The sequence below is a fragment of the Rhinatrema bivittatum genome, chromosome 1, assembly GCF_901001135.1.
Source record: "Rhinatrema bivittatum chromosome 1, aRhiBiv1.1, whole genome shotgun sequence".
Taxonomy (NCBI): Eukaryota; Metazoa; Chordata; class Amphibia; order Gymnophiona; family Rhinatrematidae; genus Rhinatrema; species Rhinatrema bivittatum.
In genome coordinates, this window is record NC_042615.1 from 502,483,500 (window position 1) to 502,496,456 (window position 12,957).

Consider the following 12,957-nt stretch of genomic DNA (forward strand, 5'->3'; position numbering starts at 1 on the left):
CCTTCAACCAACCAGCCCAGCAGTGCTGTGGCTTAGTAACTTCTCACACACAATCTGATCCACTCAGGCTATGTCAAATAGCAGCCCGGTGAATGAGTAAAGTCCGGGCACTGCTTCACCTTAGATTGTAGGGTGGGCTGTAACTTCTCCCCACTTTTTTTTCTTTTGTCCACAGGTAGCCCATTCTCCGTGAAAGTGACCGGTGAGGGGCGCATGAAGGAGAGCATCACCCGCCGTCGCCATGCTCCCTCTGTCGCAAATGTCGGCAGCCACTGTGATCTCAGTCTGAAGATTCCAGGTGAATGGGGGAGGAGGGGGTGTAACAGGAACCCCTAGTGTGCTAAATATGAATTGTGACTCTCTACCAAGAGTGCAGTGTGATGTCCCAGGAATAAGCCTAAAAACCTTGAGGAAAGCATTAAAGGGCTCCCAGTGCCTGCCTTGGTTATGCTTTCTCTGGATGTTGAGGGACTCATCTGCTCTCCTCTGTCTCCAGTGCATTCGAGCATGGTTGCTCTTCTGGCTAGACTTGCTCTAAGTCTGCCATAGAACTGGGACTGGTTTTATCCATGAAGATCGTAGGAGATGGCTTCTCTGGGCCTCCCTCCAGCTTCATACCATGACCTAGTCCTTGGACTTTTCAAAACAGAATATGAGCATAGGGACACCTGGAACAGACTTAGGAGCCAGAACAGTGACGGACTTCAAGCATGCTTGGGGCGGGCACAAAGGTATCTTAGTAGCAAGGTAAAGAAGAGAGCACAGAAGGGTCTGTAGTCTCATTTACCTGTTGGTACATAAGTCTCTTTCACATTCTATAAAACAATATATAATAGGAAAATAGTTATGGAAATGTGTGTGGCACAGTTTTCCACACCAGTGGAGAGACTGAAGATCCCATTAGAGCATGGCCTTGATTTTAGTTTTTACATGCTGGAGGCTGATGTGATTCTCACTGTTCTCTTCCCAATGCTACCCCCCCCTGTAGAAATTGACATCCATGACATGACTGCACAGGTGACCAACCCATCGGGCAAGATGCATGATGCCAAGATCATGGAAGGAGACAACAATACCTATTGCATCCGCTTTGTGCCCACGGAGATGGGCGTCCATACAGTGAGCGTCAAGTACAAGGGCCAGCATGTGCCAGGAAGCCCCTTTCAGTTCACGGTTGGCCCCCTGGGAGAAGGAGGAGCCCACAAAGTCCGGGCTGGCGGCCCAGGCTTAGAAAGAGCAGAGACAGGAGTACCAGGTATGACTACATCCCCTGCTTGCCTCAAAAAAAAAACCTACAGTAGACTCATTTGAAAGTAATGGATGTCATTTTGTTTGCTCACCAGCGGAGTTCAGCATCTGGACGCGAGAGGCTGGAGCTGGTGGTCTCTCCATTGCAGTGGAAGGCCCCAGCAAGGCAGAAATAGCCTTTGAAGACCGGAAGGATGGCTCATGTGGCGTATCGTATGTCGTGCAGGAGCCTGGTAGGTGGATGCTGTCTGCATTGCCGAGCACGGTGCGCTGGAAGGGGTTGGGTGGGCGTGAATGTTGTATGCTGATAGTTGTGTGCACAGGACTTCATGTGGGAGCACCATGAGTTGGTGCACATGTTGAATGAGCCAAGTTTCTAACTTAGGAGGTCAGAGGCAAGGGATATAAATAGTGGAAGGAGTTGTGTGGTAGTTGGGACCATGGGAGGAGGGAGCCTTTCCTAGGAAACAGATGTACTGTTTACTTAAATACTCTTTAAATGGGGCTTGGGACAAGTGTGTACGTTCAGGAACTGGGGTGGGCAGGAAGAAGTCACATTAAGGTACTAAACACCAAATTAAACTACTTTTTCACACTTGCAGTTAGGGTCAACATTCCTGGTACTTTAACATGAGGGTGGGTCATCCACAAACAGTCTTAAGTCCTGTTTTGTTTTGTATTTTTCCCAGGTGACTACGAAGTCTCCGTCAAGTTCAATGATGACCATATCCCCGACAGCCCCTTTGTGGTGCCCGTCTCCACCCCGTCCGAGGATGCCCGCAGGCTCACTGTTTCTAGTCTTCAGGTGAGGCACTGGGAAAAACCATACTCTCTGCTTCCCTCTCGGCTGGGGGTGGTGGGCAGCGTGCCCCTTTGCCTCCTGGAGCCACAGGGCTGAGCTAGGACACCAGATGGCCCAGGCTTCTGCCAGGGATGAGCACACATTGATGCTTTTGTAACTTTTTTTTTTTTTATGGTGATGCCACTAAAAGGATGATTTTTGTGGTCTTATACTGCTTACGCTTAAATGAGTGCTCACTGTTTTTTCAGATGGAGATGCTGCCACCTTTAGGGTAGCAGGGCCTGGCAGCATGTTTTGAAAGCCCCCTAAAAGGGGCACAGTATTCCTGTTCAGCTGGACAAAGTGAGGCCCAGGAAGGAAGTGACTGGCTTAGTCAGTGGTCAGAGGTGGAGATTAGAATGCGCACAGCCAGTCAGCTCTCTGACCTGGTACGACGCTTCTGGCACAGGTTAGACACAGCCTTCAGATCTGTCAAGAGGAGTTAGAGCTCCCGCTACGGTCTTGATGTCGCTGGCTCCAGGACGGCTCAGGAATCACACTCCCCTCCCCCAGCCATCCCAGGGCAGCTCATGCTGAGTTTTTCTCGTGCCTTTTTTAAAGGCTTTAAACAGGGATTTTCTTGGCTACAAGCGGTGACGTCCTCTGCCGGCACAGCTAACATTTTAAAGAGGGAGAGGTGTGTGGGTCTGAATGGGGGGGGGGGGGTGCGCACCGGCTGTGTGCAAATGGCTTGTGCTTGTCTGAGCTCCAATGTGCCACCACTTTGCTTGAATGGGAAGGGATGCAGCCTTCTGACTATTCAGTTCTCTCCCTCTTTAAACAGTTTAGCTCTGAAGAGGTAAGGTTTTTTAGGCATGTTGCTAGTGTGTCTGACATGCATGAAGAGTGGCACAGCAACCCCCTCAACACTTTCTCCCTAATGGAAGAGCTCCTCCTGAGCCTGCTGTTCTGTTCCAGATGCTTTTCTAACTGCTGTCATGTGATTCCAGGAGTCAGGGTTAAAGGTCAACCAGCCAGCCTCTTTTGCAGTAAGTCTCAATGGTGCCAAGGGGGTCCTGGATGCAAAGGTGCACAGCCCGTCTGGAGCCCTGGAGGAGTGCTATGTAACGGAGATTGATGAAGGTAAGGACCAGGGTGTGAAGAGCGCCCGTGCTTCCACCCACCTTAGCTGTAGAAAGTTTTTGGAGGCAGCGTTAGGCTACTTTGCTAGACACACAGCCAGGGAGGTCTTTGGCAATGCCCAGCTGGAGAACCAGTGCACAACCCACAGATAATATGCATTAGGCTGCTAGATAATACTAGGAAATGGCAGTTGTAGTCTAGATGATAGTGTTAAAAGTTTGCACAAAACCAGGGATGAGTAGGATTTTTTTTTCTCCCTTAAGCACCTTAGTATTTTTAGCTTTTGATATACTGGAGAGTTGGAGGCTTTCCCATATAAAAGGGATTATTTTTATTTATTTTTTTTAGAAGTAAAAGGGCACTTAACCCCCTTGTGTCTAAATTCTGTTTCAGATAAGTATGCAGTGCGTTTCATCCCCCGGGAGCATGGCTTGTACGTGATCGACGTTAAGTTCAACGGCTCTCACATCCCTGGCAGCCCTTTCAAGATCCGTGTAGGAGACCCCAGCCAAGCTGGCGATCCTGGCATGGTGTCTGCATACGGCACAGGCTTGGAAGGAGGCACCACTGGTAAGACCGAAGGAGCCCTGCCCAAGGACGAAGGCAGGGGAAGTGGAGGGTAGATCTGGAGTCTTGCCAACAGATATTTTTTTATATGGGTGATAGAGGACAATCTCTCTTCTCTGGTCATATAGTTTGTGCCTGCTTCCAATACAGATTGTTCCACTTAGGCGGCAAAACTCCATGGGTATAGAATGGCAATTACAACATAGAAAACTGTATTCCAGGTATGGCAGCAGAATTCATTGTGAACACAACAAAGGCCGGCCCTGGAGCTCTGTCTGTAACAATCGATGGACCCTCCAAGGTCAAGATGGACTGTCAAGAGTGTGCAGAAGGTTATAAGGTCACATACACCCCAATGGCCCCTGGTAACTACCTGATCTCTATCAAGTATGGAGGACCCTACCACATTGTAGGCAGCCCCTTCAAGGCAAAAGTTACTGGTGAGTCTACACAAAGCTGCAAGCACCAATGCTGTTCCAGTCCCCCCTCCCAAGGCCAGTGTTGGGACAGAGTGCATTTGTCATCCCTTCGTGCTCTGTGCATCTTGCCATTAATTAGCACCTCCCTGTGAAGAGCAGGCAACTTCTGAGCAAATAAGATTCTGCCTGCCCTGAGAGCGCAAGCTTGGAGATGCTTGTTAGACTGGGGGATGAGGGCACAAGCGAGTGCTATTGTAAGTCTCTCTTCTGAACTGGTGTGCACACATCAGAATATTTATTTATTTATTTAACAGTTTTTTATACCGACCTTTATAGTAAATAACCATATCGGATCGGTTTACAGTTTAAGAGGGAGAACTAGAGTAACAATTCAAGTAAACGAAAGATAACAATAGGTAGGAATAAGTCAAAGTTACAATCAACAGGGGAGAGAACTTGGAAGCTTACAACAAGCTGGAAAGAAAAAAGGTCGGTACAAAGTATTGTTACCATAGAGTATACAAGTTAAAAAAAAACTTAAAAACGGTGCTTTAACCTGAAAGTCTCAGAGTCCATTTTTTATTCAAGAAACAGAGTGCCAGACCGGGTATGAATGAAGGCCAACTAGTAATTGACTGGTGGTTCAGGGAAGGCTTGGTGAAAGAGCCAGGTTTTAAGTCTTCTTCTGAAAGTTAAAAGGCAAGGCTCCAGTCTGAGATTTGATGGGATGCTATTCCAGATAGATGGGCCTGCTAAAACCACCCTAAAACAATTGTAATATTGTCTGGTATTTTTTTTTCCCATTGTTGGGTTAGTAATGCAGGTTTTATCCTTTTTTTAGGCCAACAGAAAAACTCACCTGAGATGCTACTTTTAGAGGCCAATATTCAGCTACTATCCTGCTGAGCAAGTCGGCCAGGCTAACTTGGCTGAGATTCAGCTGCACAGCTGTGCCACTGAATATGCTCTCTCAGTTAGCCTGGTAAGTTTGGATAATGCTGAAAACTGGCACTCAACTAAGGTAGCAGGATAAGTAGCTCCACCCCAGAGCACCCCATCCCATCCCTCACTTGTCCTGCTAACTGTCTAGCTGGCTCAGTGGCTGGCCAGCTCAGCCAAATTTTCAGACTGTACCACTTAACCAGAGTGTCCGAACATAACCAATGCTGAATATCAACTTAGATGCCCACTGGCATGAATGCAAGAAACTGACATCCTGTTGGGTATCTTGGGCTTCTCAATCTTTTATGGTATAATGGGGCTGGGACAAACCCTAGAGGACTATCTGACGTCTTCTTCTGCCTCACAGGCTCCCGTCTGGTGAGCAGCCACAGCCTGCATGAAACTTCCTCCGTGTTCGTGGACTCCATCCCCAAGGCAGATGCAGTCACGGTACAGGGGGCAGCACCCAAGCTCACCTCGGATGCCAGCAAAGTGGTGGCCAAGGGGCTAGGCCTGAACAAGGCCTTCGTGGGCCAGAAGAACTCGTTCACTGTGGACTGCAGCAAAGCAGGTGGGTGCCTCCACTGACTGTGATCAGTTTTTCTCCATCTGGGGGGGGGGGTGTCCCCCCACCAGTCCTCTGTCAGGCTTCAGTTCAGAGAGAACCCATAAATATGGATCCAGTACCTTGGCACGGACAGAGGTGGTAGAGGGAACACCTCCTTCCTCGGATGGCACACTCCATGACCTAGCATTACATTCATGACTTTTTTTAAAATTTATTCTCCTAGGAAACAACATGCTGCTAGTGGGTGTCCATGGTCCCCGGACACCGTGCGAGGAGATCGTGGTAAAGCATTTGGGCAACCGCCTCTACAGCGTCACGTACCAGCTAAAGGAGAAAGGAGACTATGTATTGGTTGTCAAGTGGGGAGAGGAGCACATTCCTGGCAGCCCCTTCTATGTATCCGTGCCTTAAAATCCCTCCTCCCCGTTGCCTCGCCATACCCACAAAGGGAATAAAACATTCACTCCCCCTACCACTGTCGCCCCCAGTGCTGCATACATGTTCCGGTTAGGCCATGCTGGGGGGCAAATGAAGGTGATCTAATCATTATGCACTGCCTTTTATCTATTAAAAGGTTTGTGGGTTGTTTTTTTTTTTAGGGAGGGATAGCAATGAGTGGTTAAAGATGGGGGTGGGGTGGGGGGATTTTTGAGAGGAAACTGCATAATGTTTTTTTCTTTGCACACACTTATGCATGGGATCCTTGGACAGAAATCCAGTGCCTTGATTGCTGGGATTTCTCCTTCAGCAGGGAATATTTTGCTGGGCGTGATGCATCTTCTGTACATGCCTGTCGCGCTCTCTGCTCCTGAGTGCCCCCTTTTCCTCCCTCCCTCCCTGTTTGCTTTTTTGTAAGCAGGTAAAGCAGTGGTGGCAGGGGCTTGGGAGATCTCTGGAAGGGATCCACCAGGGGCGCTCAATTCACTATTGCAGGAAGGGATGGTGGTAGGGTATCCATTCCAGGTCTGCACCTTTCATTCTGTGTTCATGTGTAGGCCCCTCTGTCCAATCCAGGATGCCCCTTGACTTTATCTCCCTGCTCAGTTTGGGGGTTTTTTGTATTTTCTGGTGGCTCCTCAACTTTTTGTAGCATGAACTTGGACACCACTCACTGCTGGCTTACTCGGGAGCCTCTTCCCTTGGACGTGTAACCTTTTGCAGAATGAGGCCAGGCAAAGGCAGTCACTAAAGCCTTTCTCTCTGAAGCCACAGAACCCTCGGGCTTGGTAACTTCTGTAATACTTGGCTCCTGTACCACTACTGTTCCCTATTGGAGCACCAGTCCTCCCTAAAAATCTGTTCTTAAATGCATTTTGTTCATCTGCCCCCTTCAAACCTAGTTTCTCTATTTATACATGTATGACACATATTTGAGTAGGGGAAAGGGATGTTTGCAACAGCCGTTGCATCTTAGGCTGCTTGACACTTAACCAAACCTTTTGTCGTTAGATATTTTTTAAAAATTAAAGACTTATTTTTTTTTTTGTGCACGACAAGTTCTTTTGCTCTAAAATTAAATAAAGCTGTTCTCTAACTCTCTGAAGTCCCTGGGTTTTTTTTGTTTTTTTTTCAGTATGTTATATTTTTTTCATTCACAGGGGGTGGTGATGGATCAGGTGAGAATTTCTCTCTGCAACTAACTTTTTTGACTTCTCCAGATTCCTGCAGAACACAGGCCGAAGCCCATTGTTACAAATACTTAAATCTGCTATGGTGCTACTACATGCACGGCACTCTACAGATGCATGAAAGATGGTCCCTGCTCTGTAGAGTCCATCTAGTCAAGATGGGATAAGAGGCTTCAGAAATTTGAGGGCAGAGGGGGACACAGCACAGGAATTCAATGGAAGGAGGTGTCGTGTGATGGGAGGAAGGCATAGCTAAGAGCAGCTGGAACCTGCTGCTAAAGAGGTAATGAGCCACAGAGTGAAGGCCTCTTGTAGGTAAGAGCACGAACTGTGTAGAGATGGATAGGGAGCCAATGCAATGTCTTGAGGGATTACATGGTCCTAATATTGGAGGAAAATGAGTGTCAGATGAATTTTGAATAGACTGTAGTGAGGAGAGTTCACAGGGAGGAACAGGGTGCAGTAACATTTTATTCTGCTTTTTGTACTTTTTTTCAGCACTTCAAAGTGGGTTACTTTTTAGGTAATGTAGGTATTTCCCTATCCCCAGAGGGCTTACAATCTGTTTGTACCTGAGGCAATGGAGGGTAAAGTGACTTGCCAGAGGACACTGGGACTTGAGCACTGGTGTCCTGGTTCATAGCCCACTGCTCTAACCATTAGGCTACTCCAGGATATGGATATGTGAGATGTCCACCCAGCTCCCCCTCAGCCTGCAGTCTTGGGGCAAATGGTATCTTATCCACAAAGAGGTAAGGGGGAATAATTGTAGTTCTCAGCTGCTTCCCTGGGACTTGAAGAGCAGTAGCAGCAGGAACTGTTAAACCGCTCTGCAGTTTAGCACAAAAACAGCAAGGCAAGACTTTTGCCAGTCTTGTCATGGCTCTCCAGGTAAAATATAGATACAGTGTTTTCTGCATAACTTATAGGTGGTCTTATGTATCCAACCCATCAGTAGCAGATGGGAGATACCTGGAAGGATCTGACTTGTCAAATTCAGCCTTAGAGATGAGGGATAAGTGGAACATTAAACCCCAGTAGGGATATTTCTTTGCAGCAGCTCAAACCCATTTAGGTTCTAAATTGGGCAAAACAGTTCAAAATGTAAATGTCTCCCCTCCCCTTGACAATGAGGATATGAAAGAGCAGTTAACGGATTTTTTTTTTTGAGGTTTGCAGCCCTACCCTGTGGCACGCCCTGTGCTAGAAGCAGATGTGAAAATACTGATACTAGAGAATGCTTCCTTCTGCCTTCTCCTTTCCACACAGTGGTGACACGGGTTGGTACAGCTGGTTCCTTGGAGAGAGAGTCTTCCTTTCTTTTTTAAGTCTCTAAAGCAATTCAGGCAGTGGCAGTTTATCCATGAGCTAAGCCCTTCTGCTTGCAGTAGCATCAGTGTCCCTGTCCCTACCAGTGCAGATCTTAATGCAATATACAACGCTTTCATAAAATTCCATGTTAGGTCAGACTGAGGGTCCAGCAAGATCAATATCCTGTTTCCAACTGTGGCCAACAAGTACCCAGCAGGATCCCAAAAAGTAGGTCCATTCCTTCCTGCTCCTAATCAAGACAAGCAGTGACCACTGAAAGGGGGGGGGGGGGAGGGAGGTGCTGGTCTTGGAGTTCTGATGAGCAGGATGGGGAGATTCTCCCTGGGGTTTGGCTGTTTTCAGTGCTGTGGAAAGGAAGATGATGGTAGGGCAGGGTTCATTCAGCAGCATGGAGGATAGTAAAAAAAAATATTATATTTTTACTGACTTGTTAATTTCCAGCCCTGGCATGCTCAGGGGCACTCTACCACCTGCCCCCTACCTCTGAATCTGCAACTTTAGAGAAGGGGTGTGTGTGTGGGGGGGGGGGGGGGTGTCACTTGCCAACTCAAATTATTTCCATGCTCTTGCTCTCTGCTTCCCTCCCCTTATTTTCTGTCATGGTAAACAGCAAAGCTCAAAGAATGGTCTAAGGCCTGGCAACTAAGATTTAATGCTTAAAATAAATGTAGAGTAATAACTTAAGAAATTGTCATACTGGGTCAGACCAAGGGTCCATCAAGCCCAGCATCCTGTTTCCAACAGTGGCCAATCCAGGCCATAAGAACCTGGCAAGTACCCAAAAACTAATTCTATCCCATGCTAGTAATAGCTGTGGCTATCTTCTAAGTCAACTTGATTAATAGCAGGTAATGGACTTCTCCTCCAAGAACTTATCCAAACCTTTTTAAAACTGTTAAACTGCACTAACCACATCCCCTGGCAACAAATTCCAGAGTTTAATTGTGCATTGAGTGAACATTTTCTCAGACTAGTTTTTAAATGTGCTACTTGCTAACTTCATAGCTCCCCCTAGTCCTATTATCTGAGAGAATAACAAATTCACATTTGCCTGTTCTAGACCTCTCATGATTTAAAGACCTATCGTATCCCCCCTCAGTCATCTTTTCTCCAAACTGAACAGCCCTAACTTCTTTTTTTAGTCTTTCATCATAGGGGAGCAGTTCCATCCCCTCTATCATTTTGGTCACTCTTCTCCATTGCAACTATATCATTCTGGAGATGCGGTGACCAGAATTGTACACAGTATTCAAGGTGCAGTCTCGCCAAAGAGCGACAGGAATTACATTTTCCGTTTTATTCACCATTCCCTTCCTAATAATTCCTAACTTTGTTTGCTTTTTTGACTGCCACAGCACACTGAGCCAATGATTTCAAAATATTATCCACTATGACTCCTAAATATTTCCTAGGCAGTAGCTCCTAATATGTTACATAAGCCATGCTGTAGTTAGTTATTTTTCCCTATATGCATCACCTTGCACTTATCCACATTAAACTTTATCTGCCATTTGGATGCCCAGTTTTCCAGTCTCACAAGGTCCTCCTGCAATTTATCATTAATGTAAAAACCCAAATGAAAGGTACAGTATTTGAGGTGAAATTCTAAGCACGAAGGATAATTTGTATCTGATATTCCCTGTATATACTTGGATCAGTCCAGACTCCTGGTTTGTGCCTCCCTTGCAACAGATGGAGACAGTTTTACTGCTACTTAACCACATGTGCTACCTGCAGTTCCTCTATTTCTGTCTTCAGTAGATAGGTGCAAACCTGCAGTTCTGTGAGTGAGGACAATTTTTTTTCCTTTTGAGCCTTCTGGGGGTTTTTCTGAATCATGAGGGGTTCTCTGTCTGCAGAAAGAGGTGATGTTGCCCCTCTGTAGGTCCCTGGTGAGACTTTACCTGGAGTACTGTGTATAGTTCCCTGTACACACCAGGATCGGTCCAGACTGTGGGTTGTTCCACCCCCCCCCCCCCCCCATTCCAGCAGATGGAGTCAGAGCAAAAACTGAGAGGGTGGTCCCTCCTGACTGGTGTGCCCTCTGTAAACCTTCAGTATTTCTCTGACTCCAGCAGATGGCAGTTGCACCTTTGGTGCCCCAGTTCATTTAGAGGATAGTTTACAGAATTTCTTTATTCTTTGATCCATCCAAGGAAAGAATTAGAGGAAAACAAAGTTTAAAAAAAAAAAAAAAAAAGCCTGTGTTCAGCTTCACTGGAGACTTGCAGGCAGAACTTTTTCAGTGACAGATCTGTCTTGTACATTCCGTCTTATGTTCTGTTTTTGGGGTAAGTGTTTACTTATGTCTTATAGCCAGCATTTCAGCTGCCTTACGGGTGAATGTTGGTGGTCCAACCTCTCCCCCACGACCCCCTGCTGCCCTAAGATGCAGTTTCTTCCGCGGGGCAGCCTAACAGTGGTAGAGATGACTGAAAAAAACAAAAACATTTAACGGGAGAGCGAGTCGTTTCTGACGGGTAGCAGCGCTGAATTTCTTGTTCCTGTTCGGAGCTGGGTGCAGGGAGAGGGGTGATCCAGTCCCTTCCCGGTGGAGACCCCTGAAGTCTCATGCCTCTGGTCTCTTGTCAGAGAAGTAAAATCCCTCTGTCGCTTTAGGCTGTCTGGAGGGGAAAAGGAAAAAGGAGGAAAGGTTTTTACTTTTTATTAATCAGTACTCTGTACGAGGACCGGCAGCTTACGGGGGAAGGAGCGGAGAGCAGTTTTCTCTGCCGCTTGCAGCAGCCAGGCACAGAAGGACTTTGCCGTTCCCGTGGCAAATCCTCATCCCCCCCCCCCCCCCCACTTCCCTCCCGATGCCTCGATTGCCATTTTGTATCCACATGTGGAGAGCCAGCCTGCTGCACATATCGAGCCTGTTTCTTTGCCAGACAGGGGAAGGGAATTCTCATTTTACTACTGATTTTGTACTTTTATTACACCTAATTTAAGCCCTGTGTGACTGACAGACCTAGAGCCTGCCTCTCCTCCTGATGCGGCCCCTCCTGTGTGTGTGGGGGGCCTTAAAGAGACAGCAGGCCTTTTCTTCTAAGCTTGTGCTTTTAATGTGCACAGCTTTTCTTTTATTTTCTTTTTTTTTTTAAGTGGAGGCTGAATGACAGGAGCGGAGGGACTTGTACCAGCAAAGGTCCCCAGGCCATCAGGGGTGTTGGATCCCTCTAGGGGACAGACAGCTGTTAATTCATCGGGGTTTTTAGCTCCTAATCTGCCATTCCCTGGGTCACAGGACCTTCTCCTTGGGGATGCAGATGGGGACATTGGGTCCGCCCCAGACGCGTTGGACCAGATCATTAAATCGCTTGGAGAGAATAAGGTGCATAAATTGCCAGAAGATCGTCACTACGCAGACCAGGTTCAGAGGCAAACGGCATTGTCATCAGACTAGACCAGTGCCTCACAGGACTCCCTCTTCAAGGTCGCAGTCCAGGTCTCATTCCTTTCGAGGCCGGAGACTGGCTCGGAACTCCTCTACGCACAGAGCTTCTGCTACATCTACCCATTGAAACGTTGCCGGCCCACTTTTCTGTTCCCAGGATAGGAGGACATCTTTCCCTCTTCTACGAGGAGTGGATCAAAATCACCTCAGAGCGGTGGGTCTTGGATATTCTATGGCACGGTTATGCTTTAGAATTTGCTCGACTTCTCAGAGGCAGGTTTGTCTTCTTTTCGTGCGGTCTCATCAAACAGTGTGCAGTGCGACAAACACTGGATCGGCTCTTGGATTTAGGTGCCATTCTCCCAGTGCCGGTACCGGAACAAGGGTTCGTCCATTATTCAGTCTACTTCATAGTCCCCAAGATGGTCAACAGGACTCAAGATACTACACTTCGGAATGGAAACCCTGTGCTCAGTGATTGCCACGGTACACTGGGGAGAGTTCCTCGTGTCCTTGGACTTGACGGAGGCTTATCTTCATATCCCCATCCTGTAGGAGCATCAGCGCTTCCTCCGCTTCAAGATTTTAGGGTAGTATTTCCAGTTCCAGGCCCTGTGGAGACAGTTTTACTGACACTGCTACTTAACCACATGTGCTACCTGCAGTTCCTCTGTTTCTGTCTCCAGTAGATAGGTGCAAACCTGCAGTTCGGCAAGTGAGAATCTTTTTTTTTTTTTTTTTCCTTTTGAGGCTTCCAGGGATTTTTTTCTGAATCCTGAGGGGTTCTCTGCAGAAAGAGGTGATATTGCCTCTCTGTAGGTCCCCGGTGAGATTTTACCTGGAGTACTGTGTACAGTTCTGGAGACTGCACCTTCAAAAGGATATAAACAGGATGGAGTTGGTACAGAGGTGTGGCTACTAAATGGGACAGT

At 47.3% G+C, this 12,957-nt stretch overlaps 1 protein-coding gene across 4 annotated transcripts in view; it reads left to right on the forward strand.

Annotated features, from left to right (window-relative positions):
* The window catches only part of FLNA (filamin A), a 159,452-nt gene extending 152,241 nt beyond the window's left edge, over nucleotides 1-7,211 (forward strand). For all 4 annotated transcript variants that reach the window (XM_029610111.1, XM_029610131.1, XM_029610121.1 and 1 more), the window contains 9 exons: nucleotides 176-298; nucleotides 989-1,255; nucleotides 1,344-1,481; nucleotides 1,938-2,053; nucleotides 3,040-3,172; nucleotides 3,566-3,742; nucleotides 3,961-4,179; nucleotides 5,468-5,671; nucleotides 5,892-7,211. In XM_029610111.1, coding sequence (XP_029465971.1) covers nucleotides 176-298; nucleotides 989-1,255; nucleotides 1,344-1,481; nucleotides 1,938-2,053; nucleotides 3,040-3,172; nucleotides 3,566-3,742; nucleotides 3,961-4,179; nucleotides 5,468-5,671; nucleotides 5,892-6,079 — 1,565 coding nt within the window. In that variant the 3' untranslated portion in view covers nucleotides 6,080-7,211. The remainder of the gene's footprint in view (nucleotides 1-175; nucleotides 299-988; nucleotides 1,256-1,343; nucleotides 1,482-1,937; nucleotides 2,054-3,039; nucleotides 3,173-3,565; nucleotides 3,743-3,960; nucleotides 4,180-5,467; nucleotides 5,672-5,891) is intronic.
* The last annotated feature ends 5,746 nt before the right edge of the window (nucleotides 7,212-12,957 follow it).